This window comes from Embiotoca jacksoni, unplaced genomic scaffold (assembly GCF_022577435.1).
Source record: "Embiotoca jacksoni isolate LCO1_2020_lvr unplaced genomic scaffold, fEmbJac1.0.p SCAF_14, whole genome shotgun sequence".
NCBI lineage: Eukaryota > Metazoa > Chordata > Actinopteri > Embiotocidae > Embiotoca > Embiotoca jacksoni.
In genome coordinates this window covers 16,164,236-16,191,235 of record NW_027185274.1, presented here as the reverse complement: position 1 = coordinate 16,191,235, position 27,000 = coordinate 16,164,236, and the positions used below count along the sequence as shown (strand labels likewise).

At 45.0% G+C, this 27,000-nt stretch overlaps 2 protein-coding genes across 4 annotated transcripts; both read right to left on the bottom strand.

Moving 5' to 3' along the window:
• Positions 1–58: 58 nt before the first annotated feature.
• ech1 (enoyl CoA hydratase 1, peroxisomal) lies at positions 59–6,135 on the bottom strand. Of its 3 annotated transcripts, XM_069148289.1 has the most exons (11): positions 5,949–6,135; positions 5,744–5,830; positions 4,288–4,453; positions 3,542–3,630; positions 3,333–3,457; positions 3,175–3,223; positions 2,857–2,921; positions 1,834–1,904; positions 1,453–1,524; positions 777–927; positions 59–635 (listed from the first exon to the last, which is right to left on the bottom strand). In XM_069148289.1, the coding sequence occupies exons 2-11, from the start codon at positions 5,778–5,780 to the stop codon at positions 531–533; spliced, it is 930 nt and encodes a 309-aa protein (XP_069004390.1). In that variant the 5' UTR covers positions 5,781–5,830; positions 5,949–6,135; the 3' UTR covers positions 59–530. The 3 variants fall into 3 exon arrangements, with proteins under 3 accessions (XP_069004390.1, XP_069004391.1, XP_069004392.1); XM_069148290.1 differs by lacking the exon at positions 5,744–5,830 and having other exon boundaries at positions 5,860–6,135; XM_069148291.1 differs by lacking the exon at positions 5,744–5,830 and having other exon boundaries at positions 5,884–6,135.
• Positions 6,136–7,924: 1,789 nt separating this feature from the next.
• LOC138197446 (mediator of RNA polymerase II transcription subunit 13-like) lies at positions 7,925–26,723 on the bottom strand. Its single transcript, XM_069148286.1, has 30 exons — positions 26,184–26,723; positions 25,164–25,398; positions 24,083–24,251; positions 21,189–21,334; positions 20,882–21,079; positions 20,218–20,412; positions 19,929–20,085; positions 19,711–19,818; positions 18,887–19,603; positions 18,570–18,786; positions 17,221–17,251; positions 16,983–17,104; positions 16,728–16,818; positions 16,435–16,631; positions 16,085–16,284; positions 14,945–15,834; positions 14,661–14,828; positions 14,343–14,566; positions 14,012–14,207; positions 13,530–13,914; positions 12,447–12,663; positions 11,281–11,472; positions 10,936–11,159; positions 10,713–10,855; positions 10,445–10,603; positions 10,160–10,342; positions 9,921–10,066; positions 9,399–9,563; positions 8,946–9,046; positions 7,925–8,849 (listed from the first exon to the last, which is right to left on the bottom strand). Exons 1-30 carry the CDS (start codon positions 26,247–26,249, stop codon positions 8,717–8,719), a joined length of 6,375 nt encoding a protein of 2,124 aa, XP_069004387.1. The 5' UTR covers positions 26,250–26,723; the 3' UTR covers positions 7,925–8,716.
• Between the last annotated feature and the right edge of the window lie 277 nt (positions 26,724–27,000).

The following is a 27,000-nucleotide window of genomic DNA, read 5'->3' as shown; positions in this document are numbered from 1 at the left end:
ATGATACAAAAATATTTGGCAAATAGCTACCTATCGTTTCAATCAGTCACATCAAACATTCAGATGACTTTCTTTACTAAGAAAACGCTCGTGAAGTTTATTACAGATGTTACAAACCTTTCTGTTAATATTTTTAAAGCAATGAGCTGAGAATAAAGCACGAGTGCAGACGAGCAGCTCCACAGAACAAGAAGTTAGCGCAGTCAGATGTCACATTCACATGAGGTCCGACTAATCTGCTACTTCTGATATTACAGTATAAAGAGCTCCAACGTTACCCGGAGGATGTTAACATGGAGGACATGTTAACCTGCACACATGAGTCCACACATGCTGTTTCAGAAGGGTTTCCACCCAATAAAGACCATCTACTCTTTTTATTTTCAACTCCCAAAGTCCCGCAATGCAAAAAAAAAAATAATTTGTTTTTGTTTGGCGTTACAAGCGCAGCGTAGACACAAACAATCTCAGGTGGTTCCTTCCCATGTAAAAGGCCACAGTAGAGGAGGGGTGGGTTTTTATCTGAACTTTTAGAGTTTGGAGAAGGCAATCATTTTGGCGCTCTTCTTCTCCATGGAGGCCTGAGCTGATTTCATCACATCTTCAGTCTGAAGCATGCTCATGTTCCACGTGGCCTGAAGGAAGAGCCACAAGGTGTCGTTTAATAATCGCATTCAAAAAGCAGCTTTAGTGTTTACATGCGTTCAAGTAACCAGGTTACATTCAAGCTGTCTGTCGTCAGCTCATTTCTCAACGTGTCCATCTCGTGTCCTCACCATGTAGTCCAGTCCCTCTGCCACGCTGTGGTCTCTGGAGTAGACCAGGTTTATCTTGGTGCCCTGCACAGCCACAGGGCTGCGAACAGCGATCTCCCCGGCCATCTCCAGAGCTCCAGCCATCAAGGCCTCCTTATCTGCAAACACTCGGCTGGAGAGGATTTCAAACAGTCAGTACACCTGACGTTTTGCAGGCTAAAAAAAAAAAACCCAATACAAACACTTGACTGCATGTAATTACTGAGACATGCAGCTGTCGAGAACGTGAGGCTGCAGGGATTTGGTTGGCGAGGTTGACGACACAATCTGCACGCCAGAATCAACTCCTAAAAATGAAGCATCACCAGGAAGATACACACCGTCTGCTCGTGTTTGTGGCTCGAAGACTTCAGGCAGTAACTGACTAGAAAGGACTTTACTCTAAAAATTCCATATCGGGATTTAGTTTGTGTATCTGTCCAATTATTTATGAACCTCTAAACTTAGTGTTAAAAGGGTTTTTACCTCTCTCGGTTCTGTTGATGTAAACGTGCAGAGCACAGGAATGTGCACGGAGCAGGACCTTTGTGAGACTCACTGGATTTGGCTCCCCGCAACTTGTTTTTGTTCCCCTAAAATTTGATGTGCGCTCCGCTTCAGTTTCAGGGCGAACTCATCGATAAGAGGACGTGTTTACCTGACAAGTCCGCTGCTCTTGGCTTCATCGGCGTACATCTTCCTGGCGGTCAGAGCCAGCTCGTTCACTAAGCTGGTGTAAATAAGAGTTAATATAACATAATGGACTCACGACATACAAAAACCCCCCCCAAAAAAACAGCTTTTACCATACTAACGTATGAATATAAAAGCACTTAATAATGTCACTATTTTATGTCAATGATGTTGTTTACCGTATCGTCCTAATTATTCCTCCTAAAAATCGCCGTTGAGTTTCAGTTGTTAAGCGGCTTTAATTGTTTACACAGGACAACACGTGTATCCTACACGTAGTCTACGACTTCCACAATAAGCAGAAGGTGTAGATTAAAAAATGTTTAAATTAAAATAGCCAGTTTACCTGCGGCTGCCGATGACTGTGGGAAGTCTCTGGAGAGTTCCAACATCTGCTGCGAGTCCAATATCAACTTCCTGTCGAGCCAAACAGAAACACAGGAAACAACAGCGCTGCGCGTCACATCTGACACTCAATATCACAGCCATGGAAACCTTCAGATATTCATACAGGAAACTGTCCTCTTGTTCTAATCTGTCTTTTCTATAAATTATTATATTTAAATGTATGATTCATTTTTACATTCCTAAAATATAATTTATTTTTTTTATTTATTGGGGTAATTTGTCTTGGGCTCAGAGACACTGATTCTACACAGCACCATTACATCAATTAGCCGTATTAAAGAGCCAAAGTTAACTAAGTGCGGCAAGTTCAGTTAAAAAAAACAAAAACAACTTTAAAACCTAACACTTGAAAAAGGGATTAGAATTAAATTAAAAGTACAACAATAACACTAATAAACATTGAAAAGCAAGATCAGAATACTGTACGTGCTGCTGTGGGCTATTATCAGCTAGTGTCCTCGTGATTAAACACATTGTGACTGATGACCACAACCGACGCAGGTTTCTTTAAATATTAGTTTTATATAGAGCCTTAAACACAAAAGGCAGTAAAAACATCATTGCTTACATCAGTTAGTTAAAGCTGTGATTCCCAAACTGTGGTGGTGCCATTGACTGTATGTGGCTGCTACGCGAGGCTCCACCTGCTGGTACGTCCTAACAGGGACACTGGAACTGGCTCAAGTCCATGAAAACTGCTATTTAGTTTCATTTTTTTTACGACAGAAAGTTTTTTTTTTTAAAATATAAACATATTGTTTTAAAATCATGTAAAAAAAATATAAATAAAAATAATTTAAATATTTTAGAGATAACATTTTCCTGCCTTCAGCCAGGTAAGGCAAAGTGCTTATTGTTTCATTCATGCTAAACTTCTCAGTTAAATTGTTGTGGCGCAGATTAAATCAGATATCTCATCCATGTTTTCACATCTCAGAAGGATAACAAAGTTTGGACGGACCTTAACCTGGAACCAGGCGTCCTGGCTGCACAGGCGGATGTCACAGGCTGTAATCAGGTCAACACCTGCACACAGGAGCGCAACATCCACGGTGAACTCCACTTTCTCTAGTTTCGACTACACAACCACCAACATAAATACTTCTGAAAGTCCTCAGCGGTATTTTCCTCATCCAGATGCCTGGATCACAACGCGAGTTGGACTCGGTTCAGTTCACGCAGAGTTTCCCAGCATGTTCGTGTGGAGGATACTCATCTCACTTTGTGATTCGGACTGCTGGTCTGGTTACAATACAACAGTGAGGTACAGACGTCCTACCTCCTCCAATACAGGCTCCATGGACGGCCACCACAACCGGCTTGGGACACTACAAGAAAAACACAACGATTTCCCTCTTCGTTGTCACAGGACACATCATGAATGTGTGCCGGTAGTCCGATCTCATCGTTAACTTGGCGAGATAAAACAGCTCCGACCTTCTCGATGACGGAGAACGTCTCTTGGTACTTGGCGATGGTTTTTTTGAGGTTCCAGGAGATTCTGGCCGTGTCGTCGCCTCGCGGCTGGAGTATGTCGCCGGCCATGTCCATCAGGTCGATACCTGCTCACGACACGGCACACCATAGAAACTCAGCTCCGCGATGGCAACCATGTCCGTGAAAAATGGAAACAGTCGGGTACCCACCAGCTGTGAACATCTTCCCTGCTCCGGAGATCACCACCACTCTGCAGTCCGGGTCTCCAGCGATCTCATTAAAGCACTGCACCATCTCACTGAGACACAAACAGGTTCCCATCACTGTTGTGGAAACTGAAACACATCTGCATCAGTGCTCCGGTTACAAATTCCAGGGGTGTTCACTTTTGAACATAAATATTAATTATATTTGTAATGTTTCTTGTGATTCGAGGAGAAAATATCTATTCTATTAATCACATTTGTTCAGGTGTATTTGTCCACTTTCTGCCTGATGATAGAAATACATCAGGGGTACCAATAATCTCCTGGGATCCACATTTGCACATCAAACCTGATGCAGCACTCGGTACTGAGCACTCAGAGACACTTTCACACTGTTGACCTCAGTGCACTTCTAGCTAATCGTGTTTCTATGATGACCAAGTAAAGAGTCGAGCAGGTTTGTAAAACCGGGCAGAATTGGGCCTAAAACAGCTCCTGCGTGAAACGACAGTAAAAACACATTTAAGCTCCCAAACTAATTTGTGGAATATGATTTTCTTTTTAAAATCTGATGTAACGGATTCTTCATAAATCAAAACTCTGAAATGGAAATGAAACCCAGAGATCAGAGGCCCGACATCCAACGAGAGCATCCAGCAGCCACAGAGATTCATTAAAGATAAATCAAGACGTTAAATATGCCATCAGCCACGATATATGTAATGTACTGCATGTGTCGTCACTTCCACCTCCAGAAAGCTTTGTTCATGGCGTTGCGTTTCTCGGGCCGGTGAAGCTCGACGTGCGTGACGGACTCCGCGGGGCGACTGACGGCCAGGAAGGTGTAGGGAGAGGTGGCGCCGCCCGAGGACGACATGGCTCTGACCGCAGCCTGACCGGACCGCACGCCTCCGTCTGAGAGGACAGAACGGGACCAACAACCTCACAAGTTCATCCGCATCAACAACAACAACAACAACAACAACAACAACAACAATGAGGACCGGCTCGATGAACACAGCTTCACATGGCTGTTGTTCACTAAGACAGACACGTGATTATTTATTCCACTGAATAATCAGTTCCATCTGTTTTCCAACAAAAATCCCCAAATATCTCGATTTCAATGATGATTGAATTCGACCAACTGCTTTTAAGGGGTTTGAGCTGGTAGTTGAAAAATAAACCTGAAAGTTGGGATGTTTTAATAAAACAAACTAGTCTGATAAATAATTGACCTCTCGAAAAGGCTTTTTTTTTTATACTCAATCATGTTACTGATTTTTTTTGCAAATTAACTTAATTAGTTGCCAGATGTTCTTCCAGGTGTTTAAAAAAAAATAAAAAAAAAATCTTTACACAACTTTTGTTGACCCTGTCCCAATTGTGTTGCTGGCATCAAAATAAGGACATATTTTTTTTTATAAACCAATAAAGTTTCTCAGTTTCAACATTTGAATGCAATAAAATGTTGGTTTATGTAATTTGTAAATCATTTGCATTCTGTTTTTCTTTCCATTTTACACCTCCTCCCAACGTTTTGGGATTATATTTTAATGATTGATTTATCGCTTTAAGTCATATTTAATGAAATAAATGCAAAGAAATGTTAAATATCAGCTTCTTAAATGTTCGTATTTTCGTTTTTTTTTTTTTTTTTTTAGTCTTACATGATAATAAACTGCAGATCTTCCGGTTGTGGACTGTTTGTTGGGACAAAGTAAACATACTTTAGACTTTAAGGAAGCATCGGTCGGCATTTGTATTGTTTAGAGACCAAACGGTTAATCCATAATGAATATAATCGTTATTAGCAGCCTCGACCTTCATTTATAAACACTAATAATCATAAAATCGAGTAAAAATTGATCGCAAGAACGGTTATCTCTTGTCATGACCGGTTGCAGCACGAGTGCAGTTATAATATAATTATAATAACACATTACAATAATAATAATAACACAGAAGATGAAATGTGCCTCTTTTATATCTTCCACCAGTCTGGAGCAAAACACTGGAGCTGACCTTTCACCTACATCCGCTGCAAACACTTTCAGTTCAGCGACTTTAACTACAAACCGGTCCGAGGTGACAAACATCACGTTATTTATTTCACATGATTTAAGATGATTTTAACACGTTTCTCAATGACCACGTCAGAGCGACTGGAGCCTAAACAAACAGGCGCAACGTCTCGACACTCACGTCTGGTGATCGCTGACCTGAGCGCCGCTGACAGCATCGCTCTTTGACCGTTCAGAGTCCGGACTCTTCACAGATTAAATGAAACTCCTGCGAAACACACAGTTCATTAACTTCACCTGCGGACAGAGACACTCGGTCACCTTCAGCCGCAGCTCGGCAGCCCGAAGACGGCTAATGCTGGCACAAGCATCGACGGCGGTCCGACCTGAAGTCCGCGGGTGGCGGATCGCCGGTGCTCCTCCGGCAAACCTACAGAAAGCGGCAATACTGTGCGACGGTCTTTACTTCAAGTTAAACTGCAGCCAAACAGGCGTGTAAACAGAAAATAACAATTGAACGCCCAGTAACCCTTCACACACTAACTTAGCTCAACAGCTACGAACAACCTCGTACGGTGGCCAACGAGGCTCAAACTCGAAAGCTGTCAATGCGGGGAAATGTACTCTCTCTCTCTCTCTCTCTCTCTCTCTATATAGTATATACCTAATATCAAACTAGAGTATCAAAAGTAATATATATATATATACATATATACAAATATATAAGTATATATATATATATGTATATATATATGTATATATATATAGTGTTTCCTGTCAGCATTGACAGCTTTCAAGTATATATCGATATATATATATATAGTATATACCTAATATCAAACTAGAGTATCAAAAGTAATATATATATATATATATATATACATATATATATATATATATATATATATATATGTATATATACATATATATATATATATATATATATATGTATATATACACACACACACACACATATATACGTATATATATATATATATATATATAAAACTATTATCTGCTGCATTAACCTGGTGATAATTTAGCAGTTCATTACTGTTAAATGTTAAAACTCTTGTACACCAAGGTGCAACACTTGTTTTCATCATGGGTTAACATCCTGATTGTATTCTCATTTAGTCAAATTTCCCAAAAAGGGAAGCTACTAGTTATTGCAACCTTCTATTCACTACAAACAATGACTTTGGGTGAGGTTAGTACGATCCATCTTAATAACAGTCAGACACAATCTACATAAAGGCAAAAATAATAAATAATTGTCTAAGAAGAAAATCTAGAACAAATTCCAAGCGATTATTTTGATGGAATTTTTCAATTGTCAAAAAATATTTGTGGTTGCACATTGAAAGTGTATATGATCTTGTATCGCAGAATAAGTGACTTAAGTAAAAATAATGTGCAATGATGTCCAATAATGCATTGCTCGAAGGTAATAGCAGCAAAATGTTAATAAAAAATACTTTATCCAAATGAATTCATCAGATGTATTGTGGCCAGACTTCGCTGGGGTCTGCTGGGGGAGCAGCATTGGAGCCGGAGACACCAACAGACTTAAAAAACTGGTTAAGAAGGCCGGCTCCATCATCGGCTGCAATCTGGGCAGTCTGGAAAAGGTGTTGGAGAGGAGGACGCTGAATAAACTATTATCCATGTTGGATAATCCTGACCACCCCTCTCCACCACCTGCTGCAGGGACAGCGGAGCACTTTCTCCAAAAGATTCCTCCAGCTCCGCTGTCACAAGGACAGATACAGGAGATCATTCCTGCCCACTGCAATAAGACTGTACAATAACTCACCTCTGGCAAAATCCATCACACAACAATAACACCGTTGGTTGTGTTTTCTTGTTTGTTTAAATCCTTGCACTATTGTTTAGTTCGTTTTAATTTAATTATTCTATTTTATTTTATTGTATATACTGTGCATTTTTATATTTCATATTTTTTTTACTGTTGTTTCATTGCTTCCTGTACCTATAATGCTGCTGTAGCGAAAAAAATGTCCCTTTGTGGGATTAATAAAGTATCTATTTTATTTGTGAAGTGTGATTGGCAGTGGAGCTCTGACAGTGCATGTACTGTCCTTTTACTATAAAACTAGAGTATGTTGATTTCTTATTGTGAAATAGATATGACCAAAGATAAAGATCAGTTCATACTGTATACAGTTCCTCTGTTGTGAGTGAAGTGCAGGATGACATGCTCTTGGATAGCTCATCCTGTCCTGTGATGACTTGGACCAGTTTCTTAAAATCCATTTCTTCATGGCAGTGAAACACTAAACCTCCAGAGCTCATACCTGGACAAAAAAAAAAAAAAAAAAGGTCAACGAGAACAAAGGCGATAAGGTAGACGCACTTTATTCCTAAAACAGAAGCTGCACCATCAGTAGCGGCACACAATTATATGTACACATATACACACACGATTACCTAAATCTGTTATATAAAATATATAATCTGACAATGTACCTTTTATTTCCTCTTCAGAGCTCATTGAGTTACTGTGCGAGAGACTCTGGAGCCAAAGCAGACAGAGAGGTAAGTCTCATCCACTCGTTGGGTGGGACACAAATGCCCAGGCCAGCTTTTACTTCATTTTTTTACAGCGTGGCAATAGAAAGGTTTGTACCCTTTGAAAAAAATAATATTCTAAAAGCAATCTACAGCAAATTCACTTGAACAGGTTTTTCCGTGTTGTAATTGAGAAAATTACACTTTTAAACCAATTCCTTTACAGTGAGATGTACACACCCTCTAGGATTTTTAATATATAAAAGATATTAAGCATTAAAAATTCCACATTTAAAAACTTACAATAAATAATATATGCAGGCATTTCATTAAGATAAAATTTCATAGATTGCAATCTACAGTCATTAAAAAGACAATTTATTCTCCTTTATGAAATGTCCCTTGATCATCCAAAATGCTAAAATGGATTCTTGGCATCTGATTGATTGATTGGAAACTTCCAGTCAGAGTTCTGTGATACACCAGGGAGGAAGAGGAGGAGGAGGAGGAGGAAGAGCAGGGAGGAGGGTGCTTTCCTCAACATTTGCCCTGATGGAGTGTGAGGTCCTTTTGAGTGTCAGGTATCCACAATTCATCTCAGCAGTTTGATCCCGTTAACAGTTCAGAGCATGTTCTTGATAAAGTTGTACATCTGTGTGAGCACCACGAAGTGAACAGGCAGACAGGAGCGGCGGTCCTGAGTCGCAGGGTCGCAGGTCAGCCAGGAGAGGGCGTTGTATTGCTCGAGAACAAATCTGTCACGAACAAGGCAGATAGAGAAATGTTATTAAGACGCGCCGAAATCAAACGTCCCCCCTCATGTTAACAGACGGTTCGGTTATGGGTCATACCTGAGCACATCAGAGGTGTGGTTGGAGTCGAGGGGGTGGGAGTGTTTACTGTGCAGAAGCTCGTCTGATTGGACAGAAGACACGTGCAGGTGCAGAGAGGCCTGGGAGAAGAAAGACGGACATCCGGGTCAAAATCGGTCGGCCTGATAAACGACAGCTCAGTGGATCGACGGACAATTAAGCTGCAAATATTTGGGTCGTCGATTCATCATCCAGCTAAAAAGGTGTGAACTGTGCAGGGTTTAGCTGCCTCCCCGGGTGTAAAGATTCAAGCCCTTTTCACCTCTGATGACGCAAAACATCAAGTGATGTTCAGCAATATCATGAAGATGGAGTTATGCAAAAACAAGCTGCAGAAAAGTAAATCTGGGATTATTCACCACATTTTGTGACCTTAAAAAAATACCCAGATGGATAAAAAGGATCGCTTGTCGTGCAGACAGTAATCGTTACCTTGAGGAAGAGGGGGCACTGGTTCTGGGCTTGAGGGCAGGCAGACCAGAACCAGTCGGGCAGCGGACCGGCCTTTGCAGTAGAGACAAAGTAACCCAAAGCCATCGGCTGCTGCAGGATGTTCAGAGCCTCCTCGTGGGACTCCATCCGATCGGCACTCTGGCCCTGCAGAACAACAACAGCATCACTGCACGTCTCTCCTTCCACACACACACACAAGGTCCATTTCTTCTTTCACAACCTGCTTTGGTGCCATATTAGACTGAACTGACTTGAATTCTTCCAATTCTTGTACCAGTGCGTTATTCTGACTGGAACCAAAAAAGTCATTTCCAGCCTCTCGCTTCGTATTTTGAGGTTAAAAACAAACACAAATTGAATATTTAAATGACTTGTTGATGTGTTGATTTGATGAACTGTGTCAATAGTTAAACCGTCGTAGCAGGTGAATAATGACACAGACTTTTGTTTTATTATGAAGTTATTAAAAAAAAAAGAAAAAAAAGAAAAAAGGGGGCTGACCTTGCTTCCATCTCCCCCCTGGTGGTAGTGGGAGCCGGGCGAGTGAACGGGGGAGGTTGTGGGAGAGTTGGGCAGGATGTTGATGAGGTCTGGATCCACCATGTCGTTGTCAAACAAGTCAAAGAGGCCCATTCCATCGGATCCGTCTGCGGACAGAAGAAAACCAAGTGAGACAGGGATCCACAAGCGAGCATTTAGCAGAAAGCTATTTCAGATAATTCAGCAGCTCCCAGACGTACCGGGATTTATGGGGTTGAAGTTGATGTCGATGGGCTCCGAAGTGTTGATGTTGACCTGCACCATGGCTGAGGTAGGGAACACCAGGATGTGCGTGCAGGATGTGTCCTGAGGGGTGCTCAGCTGCGATGTTTGCATGTTGAGTGTGGTGCTGCGACCGAACACCGAACCTGTCGACACCGAGTCTGCAGACACGGACCACCGTTACATTTACAGCATTTGAAGTAAAACTATCACTTTTTTAGGTTTTGTTTTGTAACTTTTTGAAGTAACTAATTTTCTTTTACCTGGCATGATGACAAAGGAACCCTGGGGCTCCATGGCAACCAGACAGGCGCTAAGGATGCTGGGAGTGTCCGCAGCAGAGATGCCACACATCCTACATGTCTCCTTCAGGCGCTTACTGAGGGACTGTAAGTTCCTTCTGCTCAGCAGAATACTCCAGTCTGGAACAAGGACAACACAAGAGCACATTAGTGTGTGTTTTGGTGCATTTTGGTGCATGTAGTTCTCTGCAAACTCTGTGTGTGTGTGTGTGTGTGTGTGTGTGTGTACCTCTCAGCTCGCCGTGGCCCATCCTGCCGAGCCGACCAATGACGACCCTCCATGGCAGTGAGGTCACCTGCACCAGGCCGAGACACCACTCCCACAACTTCTGCAAACCCACTCGTCTGGCCGAGCCCTTTTTCCTGCGCGCCCTGTGATAACAACACATACTTTGGTCAATAACTAAACTGGTGACTCTGTGGTACTGATGCAGATTTGCTCGGGCACGGACCTGTTGGGTACGTCAACACTAATGATGCAGGTCTCCAGCAGCTCTCCGTGTTGGTCGGTGCAGGAGGCCAGCAGCCAGCGCTGGTCATGGGACAAGCAGTAGCCGACAAACAGCACGTTGTACTTCTGCGACGCCTCACCGAACGTCTCCCCGAGCTCCGTTTGCTTGTCTTTGACCGGCGCCAAAATGAAAGGCGGCGTATAAAGACGCAGACACTCGGGCCTCTGCACGCAGGAGAGCAATCGTTAGTTCAAAAGGGCAACAACGCAACGTCGGACTGTTCTGGCCGGCTGCGTTTACCAGAGGTCAAAGCGCTTTCAAATACGCAACAGGAAAGGCGGTTACCTCCGGGTTCTTGAGAGCCATGTCGATGGCCAGACCGGGGCCGAAGCCCGTCAGAGCCTTGAAGTTGGTGGAGTTGGGCAGCGGCCGACGACACTGCGTGAACACGGAGAAAGCCAGCGACTTGAGGTGCTGGCTGTAGACGTGGCGCTCCCCGCTGTGCACCGGCTGCAGCAGATACTGGCAGGGAACAATCTGACAGGGAAAAACAACACCAACACGGTGAGGGTGAATTAAAAGCCACTGCGCACGGTTGGTTCTTTGTGTTCGTCATCGGTTTGAGTTTGGGAAGTCGATGACTTCAGAATTTCTTTAATATGTTAATGAAGTTCGTGTCATGATAATGGGATTATCACAATTTATTGGCATGACGAATGCACACACAGCAACAACAAGCATGAGCGAAAGTGGCGCCGCTGTGAAGGAGTTGGTTCCAAACAGGGCCGCGACCTCTGTGGTGTGGTTACAAAGATCAGGTGCACAAACCACAGTAATACGAGGCAAACTGTTACAGTTATGCCGACTTACAAAACTATAACATTTATTTTGTTGCAATTCTACATTTTTAGAATTGGCACCAAAATATTCTTCAGTATTTGCACAACGCATCCCGGTACACGGAGGTACCGCTGGCACGGCTCCGTGAGCAGGAAAACTCAGGAAGTGCTCAGCTGTCTCAGTCAAGACAGCACACACACTGACATTTACCATCAATACCGAGGGGACAGCGACATAAAAAGTGGCGAATTTGTCCTTTCATGACAGCATATCTGAGAAAGAAGCATGTTTTTCAGCGATATTCTGCCACTGCTGCAATTAAGAATAACGCTGACATCATTAGCACACTCAAGCCTCTTTGTGTTTGAAACTTCCCTCTAGCATGTTGATGCAATCTTGTGTCACAGGCGTGGCAATTACCACCTCTATTAGTGTGTGCTAATGATTCCCCTGCTTCTTCTCACCTCCCTTTATGCCCCCTGGTGACGTGCTCTAAACTAACACTCAGATTCAGAGACGGAAAACTTCCGCGGAGGAGTTTCCCTTCCACAATAAACATCAAGTCATCCCCTTGTATTGCAGTGTGTATTTTTCTCTACACCTGATCCCAAATTTGAATTCTCAACCTTTGCAGATGATTATAAAATAACGACGAGGAAACCTTTAAGTACCTGTACTGAGACGGCGTTTCTGATGCGAGCAGGCAGCAGGTGGAGCATCTCGATGTAGCAGCGCAGCAGGCCCAATGTGTAGGTGCTGGAGTGGACCTCTCTGTCTGCATCTTCGTAGCTGAACGGGTCCACGATGTACACCACTATGGCGGGCGGGTAAGAAATAGCGTGGGACTCTCCGTCCGTTGGCTTACCCACTTTGTCTCTCTCCATTGTGCTGTTCAGAAAAGTGAGATCATTACTCAGCGTCTTCATAAAACACTTTTTGTGTGTGTGTGTGTGTGTGTTGTTTCGCCTGCAAACTAACAATCCGGAGGAACGTCCAAATAATATGACAGAGATTAAAGAATCAACAGGTAGTGCTGGTGAATGTGTAATTAAAAAGGTATGTTTTGTTTTGAACACACGACTTCGCCACATTTTTAAGCAACTGAAGGTAAATGTTCCCAGTTGCTTGTGCAGCATTCGCAATGATGCCATGAATACATATAGGAAAAAAAAAAAAATTCTATTTTTAAGAGGCACTTTGGGTCACTGAATAACTATCAAACCAACATAAACCTTCATGCGAGGCTGGCAAAGAAAATTCTCCAGTGTTCAATCTGTTTGAGTTCCAACAGTCGTCAATTGTTCTGAACAGAAATGAAACTACGGTTCAACAGACACATTCCAACTTGATAAAATAAATCTTTCCTCAGTTTTAGAAAAGTGTTTCATTGTCATCATCTGCTGCTTTTCTCTCCTGTGTGTCTGCTGAGTCTCACAGCACCGCTACAATATAAAGAAACCTGAACATGCAGCTCTCTCTGCCCAGCAGCTGTCCCCACAGTGTCTCTCAGTTTTCAATAATCCAAAACAGTGTTTTGGATGTCACCGGTGGTTTGGCAGTACATACATGCCAACTGTGGATGGGCCCGGTTTGATTATATAATTACTACTAAAATGATTTGTCGTCCTGGCGGTGTCTGTCAGTGGGAACAACTGAGGCACAAGAACTAACCGTGTTTGTCAGGAGTGCTGAAACGTATTGGGGGGGGGAGGGGGGGGGGGGGGGGGGAAAGAGAGATCTTGCTGGTAACCTACCTCTCTGGTGCCTCAGTGGGCACTTGAGGCTGGTTGGCAGAGGGTCCGTTCTCTGCCAGCCCCCCCGCACCCTGTGGGTTTGACTGGGGCCCGTTCTGAGACGTGCTGCCTTGCAAGCCTGTCGTTCCAAATGGCGAGTAGGAGCTTGGCTTGCCTGAGGCCAATCCCCCGATACTCTGGGGGCCTGAGGAGGAGGAGGAGGAGGAGGGAGGGGTGCTGTTGACCTGGGGGGGCTGGGCAGAGCTGGTGCTGGAGCTGGTAGTGTTGGTGCCCTGGAGTCCTGAGGAGGTGCTGGAAGTGCTGGAGGTCTGGGGGGAGGCGGGCGGGGTAGGGCTGCGCTGGGATAACAGAGAGCTATCCAAAGACTGCTCTGACAGGTACGGAGCTGAAAAGAGTCACCAGGTAAAGACGCAATTATTAATCATCATTTCTAGAAACCACACGATCCTACTAGCTTTTGGCAATACAAGCAAACGTGTTACCGAGATCATAGCGGCACACTTGAGCAAAGAGTTTGAGCTTGTTAAAGGCTTCATTGTTTCCCTCTCTGGCAGCCATCTTTAGGAACCAGTCACTGAGGGGCTGCTCTGTCGTGCTCCTGCCTTCTGTGGTGCCGACCTTCAATACACCCTCTGGGTGACTCTTGCAGATGGGCCTGTGTTGCCCCAGCTGGCATGCCTGTTGAAAAAAACAAAAAACAAGGGAGCGAAAGTGATAATGAAACAGTGTGAATCATTTCTTTAGAGCATGAAACGGCTTCAGTGAGCCTGTCAGTAGATGAAGGATGAGCTGTATTAAGTGCCAGGTTCATACCTCATACATAGCGCTCAGATCTTTGAAGAAGGTTCTAGTCCCACGCAGCAGAGCCTCATTTTCTGGGCAGATGACGACATATCCCACATCTCTCTGGGAACCAAAAGGATCCAAGAGAAGCTTCTCCCAGTAGGGCAACCCAAAAGGAGACAGTACCACGAAATCATACTCGTACCCGACCAAAAAGGTCGGGATGGGCAGAGGCTCGGGAGACTCATCTGTACCTGTGGTGAAGAGAGGACAGAAGAGTCATTGTCTTTTGCAATAAGAAAGTGATCAACCACCAAAACCAATCTCTCGAAAACCCTCTCCGCCTACCGTATGATCCCCTCCCAGCCATTTTGTGGAACTGTTGCCAAGTGAGTGGTCCCTGAATGCCCCAGGAGCGCACACTCCTCTTCTTCTGGATGGTGTCCTGCAGCACAGGCTGGAGGGACAACAGCACCCGCAGGACGTCCTGAGAGAACAGCTTGCTCATGTCTGCTGCTACAAGAGGACAAACCAAGAGAAAGAAGTCTTAAGTTTACGGTGTTGGATGTTTGCAATGAAGACAGAAACATAATCTCGTAGTATGAAGAAGTAATATTACGATAAATACGTACATTTGCATTTTGGCCACTGATGAAGACAGGTGCTTTTCACTAGTGTTTCATCTACTTTGCCTCCTGACATATTGTCCATGAACTGCCTGCCATGCTCCAGAGCCATGTAGCAGTCATTATAACAGTCTCTCTCTTCGATCCTCAGGAAGGAACAGGGGGCCGAGCTCGGCTTGGCGTACTCCACACCTGCCATCGGGGCAAACGGGTTGGTGCACTGGTCCTGCAGCAGCAGTATGAGCTCATCTGGAGGTTTCTCCTTCAGGCTGCCGGCCTTGTGTGTCGTGGAAGCTCGCAGCTCTTCAAAACATCGCTCTGTGTCTCGACTGGCGTCCGAGCCCCGTACCACCACATCCAGTTCATCCTCCAGAAAGAGCCCGGCCGACTGGCCGAAGCGCCGATTGGCGACGGCGCTGAAGCCGCAGGTGCAGGGGTACTGGGCCTCGCCGTTGTCCTTGAGGTACACGCCGACATCCGCCCCTCGGATGTTCATGTTGCAGACGCACACGCAGCAGCTGTCGAAGTTGCAGTCCTTGAAGAGGTTCATGACCGACTCAGACAATATGAGGGTGACGTAGAGGCTGTGTGCCTCGGGGATGGAGGGTACGGTGGCCGGCTCTACGGAGCTGAGCGGCCGGCAGGTGGAGGGCGTGGAGGCAGGAGAGTAAAGATCAGAATTGTCGTACTTGAGGGAGCCCTGGACGCTGGATGGGCCGCGGGGGGTCCGGGGAGTGCGCGGCGTGCGAGGCGTGGGCACGGAGAAGCGTGGCGTAGCTGGCGAAGGCAGGATGCCAGTGCCGCTGTTGCTGGGAGGAGCACTGCTGGACATGAAGGGGGTGTGGGTCTGAGGGGTGTAGCTCTGGCTGTAGTCTGGCTCCACACTGGGGACGTTACTGGGACAGAAAGGTAAACAACGAAAGAACAAATCAGTGTGGGGTATCATGGTGTGGCTGGACCGTATTCTTCACAGAAACGATGGTTGGACAATGAATGAAACAACAACGAGCACCGTGACTTCTGCAGTCGTTCTTCTAAACGTTGTAACGAGAATCTAAATCTTTACAAACAATGTTACTGGACTCACTGGAGCTCAACTGAAATAAACTGTGACGAACACAGACACCGAGCTCTGAATATATTCACCTGTCTTTGGTGAGGAGATTGACGCTCGACACCGGAGGTATCAGTTCCATTTTGCCCAGAGTCCAGCTCGGCGTGTACACACAGTCTTCTGGCAGTTTGATAGGCAGCAGACACTGGCTGGGCAGCATCTTCAGGGGGGCGTACATAGAGCAGCCGAGGACCGACTGACACGCCTCCGGCTTGTACACGAAGGAGAAATCCTGCAAGCGCGGGCACGCACACACACACACACACACACACACACACACACACACACACACGTCACTTACTGATAAAGACAACTCCACCCAGTGACAAACACAGATGGAGCTGAAGTGTCCTCTCCCTGCCTACTCGTGTGGCGGTTGTACCTTTATTTCAGATGGTTTGGGGCTGCAGAAACCCTCCTCCACCTCCATCTTGAAGTGGCTGTTAAGCTGACTGCCGTCTAACAGGGTGAGGCCCGCCCCCGTTTCCAGGCTGTCCTTGCTCCCCGAGTTCATGGGAGAGTAACCCTGCTGCTCCAGGGAGGGCGGGGTGGGAAACATCTGGTGCAGGTCTGCAGAGCCTAGAGCGATGTCAAATCATTACCTCTCGAACCAATATGCGTGTTAAACTGAAAACGTATGATGCTCAATAAGTAACTGATGCTTAGTCTCCTTACTTATGCAAGACAGGGGATCCAACGTGGCTGGTTTGTTGTCTTTACAGCCAAACTTGTCTTCTGCACCAGCTCCAGCTCTTTTAGATCCAGGCTGGGTGACGGGACAAAAAAAAACAACAACAGTATACTCAGGACATCTTCCATTTCAATGTGTTAACAGGTGTTGCAGGTCATCTGCAGCAGCACTTCCTGAATAAGAACATAGAAGTGAAACTTGTGGATTAATAATGTCGTTCATCGCACTTAAGCACTTACAGCGAGTTCATCCTCATCCGAGTTGAAGATTTTATCCAGGTCACTGTAGGACACAGCCAAGTCGTTTTCGTGGATGAGGCTGGTGGAGGCTGAAGGTTTACTGCCTGATGGACCCTGACCATCTGCACCGCAGAACAAAGTGGAGGAACGACCAAGAATTACACACGCAAACCCAAATATATTACGTCATTAAATGTCACAACAAGGGGCCAAATGGACAAAAGGGAGGCGTTCTTACCGTCTGCAGAAGCTCCACTTCCATCATCCCCCTGGGTCAAAACAAGAAAATGAGCACAGGAAATAATGAACTCACCATGTATTCATTTTACACCCAGTAGCTATACAAGGGAAACTGCTACCGTTTGTACTTGATTATGGGCTCTGATTATCAAACGTATTCCTGAAACAAACACGTTAAAGATAAACTGTCGAGTTCTTTTTAAACCGCGGATGGACGACCGTTTTCACCGATGGACGACCGTTTTCATGAGTTGGCTACAAAATGCACGAAGATACACCAGAGTCCTGTTACAAGATTTCGGTTCAACATATGCAGGATATATTTGCATTATCTAGTTTAACTAAGCCAAACAAATTTAATCAAGCTAAGCGGTCACATGAGGTGGTCAACAACTCGATAAATCAACCCAACGTTTCCAAATGGAGCTGCGAGCAAACTATGATACGAGACAGATACGGTGAAGTTAAACACATAATCCAGGTTAAAAGCAGAACAGCTGCCGCAGCAAAATGCAGGAAGCGCAGCTGGCCAAAGGAGCCTCTCACTGTCGCAGCATCAAGCTCCACGGGATCTTTTACAATTAGCGATGCCATTTTTCCAAGCAAAAAAAACGGGTTGGTCAGGAGGCTATACATTTTGATCTGTTATGTTGAACAGGACCTGATCCAGAGATGGTTAGGTCTGCAGCATAAGTTCCCATGTCGATGTATCCCAGTAAAGGTGAACCGCCTTCATAGTCTAGTTTAACGTTCCTCACTAACCCCAGATTCTGCTTACTAGGCGAGGCCTCTGCATTCAATGAAATCACATTGTTGGTTTACAAGAACACTCCGCAGGTGCCTTTAATTGATTGACTGTGATTTCCCAAAACAAAAGTGAATTTGCTGATATCACTGACTTGAATGTAATGATCTGTGCAACATTGTGACGTTATCTCTCCAAGCAACATATAAAAAAATAAGCAAGGCTGCAAATTGTTTGGAAGTCTTTCAAAACAAGTGTGATAGAACAGTTAACAGTTCTACCCAAAACCATACAACTTTTTCCAGGAACTGAATAGTTGGGGAAATACAAAGATATTTTCCTTCCATCTTCCTTCAACTAAAGACGCCTAACTTTTCAAATGTTACATGTTGTCTAAAAAAACAAAACATACTTTGATTGGTGTGCACACTTCATAATGCAGCTACTACTATGCAGCAAAAGGAAATAAAGGAAAAAAACAAACAAAGGAGAAGGATTGAAGGGTTATCTGAGATTTAAAAATGACTACTCCTTAGAAATATATCTAAATCTTTTCACACAAGCACACAAATGCTCCCACATGTACTTATTATATAACCCACCTTGTGTTTCTTGTTGCCATCCTTCTCAGCTCCAGGCTTGTCCTTCTTCTCAGTAAAGCTGAACTCCTCGTCTCCCTCTACAAAGGCGTAAGGGTCCGGCTCCTCACCGTGTTCTCCGTCTCCTGTGGTGGAGGTCAGATGGCTGTTTCTCCGTTGGGCGTAAGTCCTGACCAGCTCTTGGGACACCTTCAGAGGCTGCGAGGAGCCCGACATCAACCTGAGAGGAGGGAAAGTTTTAAGAGCTATACGGGCCTTCTTTTTGAAGAACCGCCAACATTTGTTTTAATGGAGCAGAAGATGAGAAATGAAATACTTACTCTGTGACAGAGACTACATTTTCTGTTCCTCCTCCTCCCCCAGAATCATCTCGTATTTTATCCACAGGTAGCTGGGGTGTCAGGAAGTTGGAGGCCTTCTTCCTGGGCAGGTTGAAATACTTCCAGGGGTTGTGGGTGGAGTGTTCACTCGGGCTGACGGCTGAACCCACAAAGACGTTGGGCTCCAAGGTTTCATTGTAGGTTGGGGGGAAGGGCAAAGGCATAGCCATGTTCTCCAGCTGAGGCTCCTCCGACGAGCCCTTTTGTGGCATCAGACAGGGCTCCACTGACGGCGGGTAGAAGGGTTGGTGGATGGGCGTGGACGAGCTCTTCATGCCACCCGGAGTCATGTCGCTTTCGACGTGATCGCACGGATGCGGGCTGAGAGGAGGGGGAGGCGGGGAGCCGACGAGGTCGGCGGGAGGGCCGTGCGCGTGCAGCGTGGGCGCTTTGGATGGCACCGTGTCCACATGGTGCAGGCTGGGATACGAGCCCTCATCCTGCGATCGTAGGCAAAGCCTCTGGGTTTGCGGCTCCAGGGACTGGTCCTCGCTCACAGAGTTGCGGTGGTGAAAAGGCATCTGCGGCCTCTTCTGCTGCTTCTCCCCCTTCTCCAGCTTCTCGCCCAGCTTGTGCTTGGGGGCCGGCTGGGCAGGCTGGCACGATGAAGGCGGGTGTCCTGAGGTGCTGCTGGATCGCTGCTTCTGATTCTTATGCCTGAGGACAAAACAATCATTGATTTCAAAATACTTTCTTTTAGCTAAAAAACAAAAAAAAACAAAAAAAAAACAACAACGATGCTAAATGAGTTCCACTTAACATACCTTGAGCAATTGCAATGAGGCCTGTGAGTTGGCTCCATAAAATCCCAGAGTCCAGTTTTGTCAGACTCCTCCTCACAGGTCCCATTTGTCAAGGTAGTAAACTTCCTCCTTGTAAAAAAAAATAAAATAAAAGACAGACAGGAATTTAATCTGTCAGTATGGAGGTATGACTTTAACAGGAAATGCAAATTTTGAGGAAGAGAAGACGGCAAGCTTACTTGTTCCCTGTACGGTTTATGTTGTACTCCTGCCACACAGACTCCACCATCTGGCTGGCCAGCCTGCGAGGGATTTTACCCCCATGAAGAGTGTTGTTCGAGCTGTAGCCATCGGATGCAGAGGACAACTTGAGCCACCTCTGGGCAGGTTGATAATCTGAGGGAAGGTAGGATTAGAATGAAAAAAAACAAAACAAAAAAACAACAATTATTTATGCACAATTTCAGAGAAATAAAGACTCATAAGTGTGTTGACTTCTGTGTGTGTGTGCGCTGCTCAGAGTCTCACCAGTCTGAGCCTCCTCTGGTGACGTCGGAGGAGTCAGCGTGACAGACGACATGGCGGGGTCTCTGTGAGCAGCCTGGCCCTGCTGAGCACCACACAGGCTTCCTGAGGTGTTGGCTGAGCCCTGAGGGACCACAGCAGGGAGGTCCGACAGGGGGAGAAGCACCAGGCAGGAAGGGTAGACCATCCTCACTCCCGCTGGAAACAAACGCATTTATTTAGTTCAAAAACTGCCCGTGCATGAACAAACCTATTAATTACTAAAGGAAGGGGTTTTGATATGATCGATCGATCTCTGGAAGTCATCCTTTAAGGCCAAATGAATGTTGCACACATGGTTTTCTCTGAGTTGTTTGATGTTTCTAGATAATATATTTTGTTCTCTGGGCATAAAACATAGTTTTGTGATTATCACTATTGTAAAATATTTCGTGTTTTATTCTATAATTTTCACAAACCCACAATTAAGATTTTTTTTTAACCTCTTGGTTGCCGTTGTAGCCACGCACTGAACTCCCATTCACAATTTGACATTAAAGGACAAAGCTCTAGCAGTAGTTTTCCAAGAAAAATATAAATATCACCGAACATTTCAAGTTTAATGACAACCACATTGCTTGCAGTCAGTCACTTGTCAACACATTTTTCACATATTTTGTAACCTTACCGACAAGGACCTCCACAGCTGCCAGGGAATCGTCCTCCCAGTCTGTATCTTCCATCTTATCTTCCTGGACCTCCTTGGGATTGGGGCTGATGGGATAAAACTGCCGCCACTCTTCTATGAGCTTCTGAGTCGGGTGGTCTGACATCTTAAACGCCTGTCCGGTGAGGGTGCCATTCAAGCCATATGGGCTCAGGATGACTGTAGGGCAGAAGGGTTAGTCCTTAGAAAGGCTAACTCCACAAATAAATCCACTCAAAACAATGTTCAAAGAGCTGGACCAGTTCCATTTAAGTCATTGCAATCCTACCTTGCAAGGGGCTGGAGCTCTGCTGCGCGAGGCTGAGGTGCTCCTCGCTCAGTCGCTGAAGAGGCTGATGCTGTGCGATCTCCACACTTGTGCACACGTTGCTGTCGCCGTGCACGAAGAAAGTGAACGCGCAAGAGAGGTGCTCGCTGCAAGGTGAGTCAAAGACAAAGAGAGGTAGAGGAATGTTTAGAGAGATACGTCTGCGAGCAAAAGCGCTTCAGTAACTTAAAGAAACCCAAAAGATAACGTAAACCCGTGAGCGCATCCGTGTGCGCATCCGTGTGCTCTCCATCACTCATTGTTAAGGAAAAGACGGGACCAGTTAGGGTGAAGATAATGTGAACCGGGCAATTCCTTGCATATTTATCGAGGCTCTTTAATCCATGTCATGCTTTCAGCTGACAACGTTTGCTTCCACAGAGGCAGCAGGGCCTGCTAATACCTCCAATCACATGGTGCATGTAATAAACACTCTGCTTCACCATAGCTTGAATTTTTATTCAAACCTTCTGACAAAACACAGGCAAAAACATGGGAAACCATTGCAGCCCTGAAATGTTGAAACAATATCATCTTTATTTTCTAACTGTGTCTGCAAGGCCAAGCGGCTAAACGCACTAAAATAGTACTTGTTGACATGGTTGCTGTAAAACCACACTGCACACTCAGCATTTTCCAAAGACTGCTGTGTTTACCAGCCGGAGAGGGCAGGCGACAGCAAGACTGCCAGACTCTTCTGTTAGAGGTGCTGCTCTGCTGCCTCAACACACACTTGTAGACCTATTTATTGAAAAAACAGAAGCTAAACACCGGCGAGCAATAAATCATCTCCCCTTGTAAGCAACAGCTTTTATATAGCTGCTAAAATTCTCTGAAACCACTGACAAAGTTGCCAGCGGGAAGGGAGCCAAAAGGGCCGTGCATCAAACGCAAGCCATCATGGATGAACACAGACAGAAAGCTCAGGCTCAAATTAGCTTGTCAGGGAACTCTCGGGTTCCCCGGGCCCCTCATTCAAGAGCAGACACTAAATCTGTGTCACCATCATACAGGAAGCACGGAAATACAGCAGCGCTGAGCCCCAATCTGAAGCATAGATATTTCTATCCTCCCGCTGGTTCACCTCAAGTTTCTACAACAAACGCCAACGAGCAGTTTTGCCTTGCAGCTAAAATAAAAAGTGCAGGTTTGTATATCACTGCGTCTCGGTTACCTTCTAAAGTTATAAAGGAATTATGCAACAAGGTGAATGACTACTCGCAGGTCACGGGGTCGAACCAGGTGAAAACGCGTCACGGCAATGATATATTTAGAGAACTGTAATAACCGTGTCATACTTAATCACATCGAATTCCAGGGATCGGCACTTGCTGATAACTCGGAGATGTTGGTGATTCAAAGGAACAGGGATCACGTGGTAAACGCTACATCGGTACGAGTTAGCCAACAACGGACCACAGCGTAGACGAGCACAAAAGCTTAATAGGGGTTAAATCAGAGCAGCAGATGCGGTATTACACCCAACAGTCTAGTGTCATGGTTACAATGCTCAAAGAAAGCCTTGAGTGTATTTGTTCAAGCTATTTTCATTAAAAGGAGAACGTAGTTTCATCCCTAGAAACAGACACACGCTCATAACAAGATAGTTGGAACGATACAGCAGCGAGCAGCATTTTTTTTTTACAGAGCTGGATGTGAAACGTGACGGGTTTGATGGCAGCAGTTTTAAATACAAGAGAGCTGGTTCTAAAACAGATGACCGTGTTATGCATGTGTGCGCTGCAGTGGGGAAAGAAGTCCTCATTATTATGAAAGTTGTGCTTGGAGTGGAGTCCCAAATGGGAATTTTAATCATTAAAGGATGTGAAAGGCCAAAAAACGATTATGCCGACTCCCACATGCTAGAAATCTCGACCAATGCTCCAACAGTCAATACGGCACCAGTACGACTCATCACGCGTTGTGTACGTGCGAGCTGGAGTGTGATGACGAGCGTCTGAAGGACCGTCGCTGCTTCCTTGATTGACAGCGATCTCTCCATCATTAATTCAGCTGACCTGTAGTCTGATTTCTGGACCAGATTTTCTAACTTCTGAGCCAATTTCACTTTTCCTTCTTACCGAATGATTCCATTGGTGTTGAGGTGTCGAGTTTCATTAACAGCAGCTCAACACTCACAAACGTGGAATCAGTTAAAGTCCGTCAGTGATTGGGAAGATTATGTCGGTTAAAAGGAGCAACGCGTTAATGTGTTGTTGTACCGACACAACATTCGGAGATACAAGGAAATCATGCCGATCCAAACTGAATGCACCCCCGGCTCCTCGTAGTGGAGCGCCTGCTTTAACTTAAGAATTTATAGCACGTCACATAACTTCGCTTACTGCTCTTCAGTAGGTGAAGACAAGCGATACGTCAGCACCGAGTCTATGCCAAAATTCTGAAAACGTGATGGCACTTGTTTCTCCTAAACCTTAAGTACTCAAGTGTCACTTGTTTGAACTTTTTATTAACACGTCACATTGTTTATATCCCAAAATGTTACTACGGTTTGTGACCTGCAACAGCGGCATCTGCTGCAGCAACGCTCCACAAACAACCATTACAAAGGCTAACGTTAGCTTGTTTAGACTAACAATTTGAGCTGGTTGCTGCTCGTAACATTAGTAGGCGAACTTCGTTACGGTTTAGTCTGTCAAAAATATATTGTATGTGCGTGTGTGTGTGTATTGCTGTTGTTTGAGGTACGCATTATAGAAAAGAGTTCATTTTGAAAAGCTGTCATTCGATGTGTTATTTTGGTACCGAGAACCTTCACCAATCCAGCGGTACTGGTTAAGACTACCAGACTTCTGGTATGGGGTCATCCCCAGCTATCAGGGGGCGGGGCATACCTTTTGTTGATGGTCTTCTCCTCCTTTTGGTATGGCTTAACAAACCACTTGCCGATGCGAACGAAGCCGCGGTTCATGAGACAGCGCTCCAGCAGGTTGTGAATGGCTTTGAACAGGAGCGTCCGACACTCGTAGGACAGGCCGCTCTCCCACTCGCCGTCCTCCTCACCTGGAACAAGGCAGACACATTCAACCTCTGACTGCCTCTTGTTGAATCTAAGCTCTGCTGTGCTAGATCAGTGTGACACACAAATGGAGATTTAGTTTGGTTTGCAAAGCACCACACTAATACCTGAAGTGACCCATTTAACATTTAGCTTATTGCGCAATGACATCGAACACAAATACTACATGTATTCTGCAGGTGAAGTTTACTCACAACGTATTTCTTTTGGGCTTCAATGTTTTTTTTTGAGGAGATATACCGTCTTCCAACTACAAATGAACGATTTCAACTCTGAAACTTGTAAAGATGTTGCTAACTCTGTCTCTGTAAGCACCACTCTTGAGTTTTCTGCATGTAACACTGGACCGTCCTTGAAACAGTAGACAGAATACCCAGTGAGAGAAGCAGCTTTTTTTGAAAGACACGAATATGAACGAAGCAGGATCAAACCTTCAAAAAAAATCAGGACTTTGTCCGGTGACTCTGATGCACAACGGCTTGCTATAATGCAACCGTAAGAGTCTGCGCATCTGTGGCTGAGAGCCACTGGATTCCAAAATGCTTTAATTACTTTTTAAAAAGGTACATAAGTTTCAAAACATTATCAGAAGTTGCAAATGACTGGTTTCATTGTCAAACACCAGACATGTTTAAACGTGAAGCCACTTTCTATAAATGGAACTATTCAGCCTGCTCTCCTCTGTTGATCATTACATTCTTGAATTTTGTTGTTGTGTTAATGTCACAGAAATTAACAACCTGCTTAGATTGTATGAGAATATACATATATACATGTGATTTTGGGTTAAATGTCCAAATATTTACATCTGTGACTGAAATGTACCATGTAATACATTCTGACATTGTGAGGATCGGAAATCCTGCAGACAGCATGAAGATGTTGTATGCACTTACTCGACAGCTCATTGTGGATGAGTTCTGCGAAACTGGGGTCATCCCCCCACCAGAAAAGCCAGAGCTCCCTTCGACCCGGGGTGGGGTGCCTTCTCCACACACTCAGCACATCTGCCGCCAGGCAGCGGCTGAAACTACACAAGATGGGGTCCTCCTCGGTCACTGGGAAAAGGATGGGCGAAGAGGTGGGTCCTTGCCACACAAAACGTCGCCATTTTATTCCAGTCAAATCAGCCTTAAGAGAAGAAGAAAAGCAATATGTCAAGAGTTTTGTTGACTGCATTAAGTGTTTGTTTGCCCCCACCCCGGCCCCACCCCAACCCCACCCCTACCCCACCCACAGCAGTGACCAGGTGAAAACTGCCTATCCTGTCACTCATAAAAAAAAAAAAAAAAAAAATCACTTTCAACAGCAAAGCTGAAAATTGAGGCTTTGCTGTTTAAAAGCGTAGCTTTTAAAATGTTCACGTGCCACAACAATCGCACCTGAAAACACAAAGTGAGAGTTCAGAAGTTGTGACACGCGTGAAACCAGGTGAGCTGGTCTAATGTGTAAAAAGAAGCTTGTTTGACTAAACATCCACTGTGTGCATCATTTAATATTACAGCGCGACTTAAATTGGGGGGGGGGGGGGGTGATTATTGAAAAGGTGAGCTAAACAGGGTATTTAAAAAAAATAAATAATAATAATAATAATTAAAAGCATTGCCTGTTGACCTGACACCATCATGCAAGTAAAGCGTCAACGCTACTTCGACTACGTCTCGTAAAGCCGCAGCGGTGTAAACACACAATCCCACTCTTTTAAAATACACCACGATGCGGCCGGAAAAGTTGGGGCTGGATTACGATTTGCAAAGTTGCAGGCCCCGACGCCTTTTCACCGCCAGGTCCTCGCAAACTGACGTTACACAAAAAAAAAAAAAAAAAAAAAAAAAAAAAGCTTGTTGCCTTTATTAGCCAAAATGGCTTTCTTTGGCCTCTTTGAGCGTCGGGGAGCTAAAACGCAGCCGTCTTACCAGGCAGAAGAGGTTGGAGTGGCAGTCCTCCAGGCTGGCCCCGTTTGGTACAAAGCTCGCACTCATCCTGGTTTTGTTTTTTCTTTCTTTCTTCACAGCGGGGTTGTAACGTTGAAGTCCATCGTCTCAATCAACCGTCCAGTTAGCCGATAACCAAACAACTTCTCCACCGGCGCTAAGTAGCCGCCGCTAGCCTCGGGAAGCTAACGTTAGACCGAAAAGCTTCTTCTTCTTCTTCTTCTCCTCCTTCTTCTCTCCCGATTCATCAATCTTGTTTTGGGGAAATGTTTTTTTTTTGTTTGTCTGGTGGTGAAGCCCCGCACACACACACACACACGCACACACACGCTTTTTGTTGTTGTTGTTGTTGTTGTTTTTTTGGCCGCTGCTACATTTTACCTTCGTATAAAACAAGTCAACGTGAAACACACACACAAAAAAAAAGAGTCCGGGCGACACGGAAAAAGTTAAACACGCGTTGAAAATACGAGCTGGAAAACTAAAAAAAAAGAAAAGAAAACTTCCATCACACCCCCGCAAAAAAAAAAAAAAAAAAACAACAAACAACAAACAACAACAACAAAAAAAAAAGCAGCTTAAATGCCTGCTGTGCTAATTGCTAACAGCGGCTAGCTGCAGCTAGCTCTCCCCTCCCCCTTGGTCTCGCCTAGCCTGCTAGCGCACAAGCTAACATAGCGCACAAGCTCCAGCGGGGGCTAGCTCCGCTCTCAGCTATAAATAAAACAATCAAGCGCCACACCGTCCTCCCTTTCTTTTTCTTTTTTTTTCCCACTTTAAACCCCGCCCCGGTGCTCCG

Bases quoted from the DNA above. Each gene is read 5' to 3' on its own strand.
- ech1 (XM_069148289.1), bottom strand. From the start codon at position 5,780: ATGCTGTCAGCGGCGCTCAGGTCAGCGATCACCAGAC. The intron at 2,922-3,174 runs GTAGGACGTCTG...TCCTGTGTGCAG, and splicing joins TGGAGCCTGTATTGGAGGAG to GTGTTGACCTGATTACAGCC. The intron at 636-776 runs GTGAGGACACGA...CTCTTCCTTCAG, and splicing joins CAGAGGGACTGGACTACATG to GCCACGTGGAACATGAGCAT.
- LOC138197446 (XM_069148286.1), bottom strand. From the start codon at position 26,249: ATGAGTGCGAGCTTTGTACCAAACGGGGCCAGCCTGGAGGACTGCCAC. The intron at 10,856-10,935 runs GTCCGTGCCCGA...TTGTTATCACAG, and splicing joins AGTGTTGACGTACCCAACAG to GGCGCGCAGGAAAAAGGGCT. The intron at 9,564-9,920 runs GTCAGCCCCCTT...GTTGTTCTGCAG, and splicing joins AGGGGGGAGATGGAAGCAAG to GGCCAGAGTGCCGATCGGAT.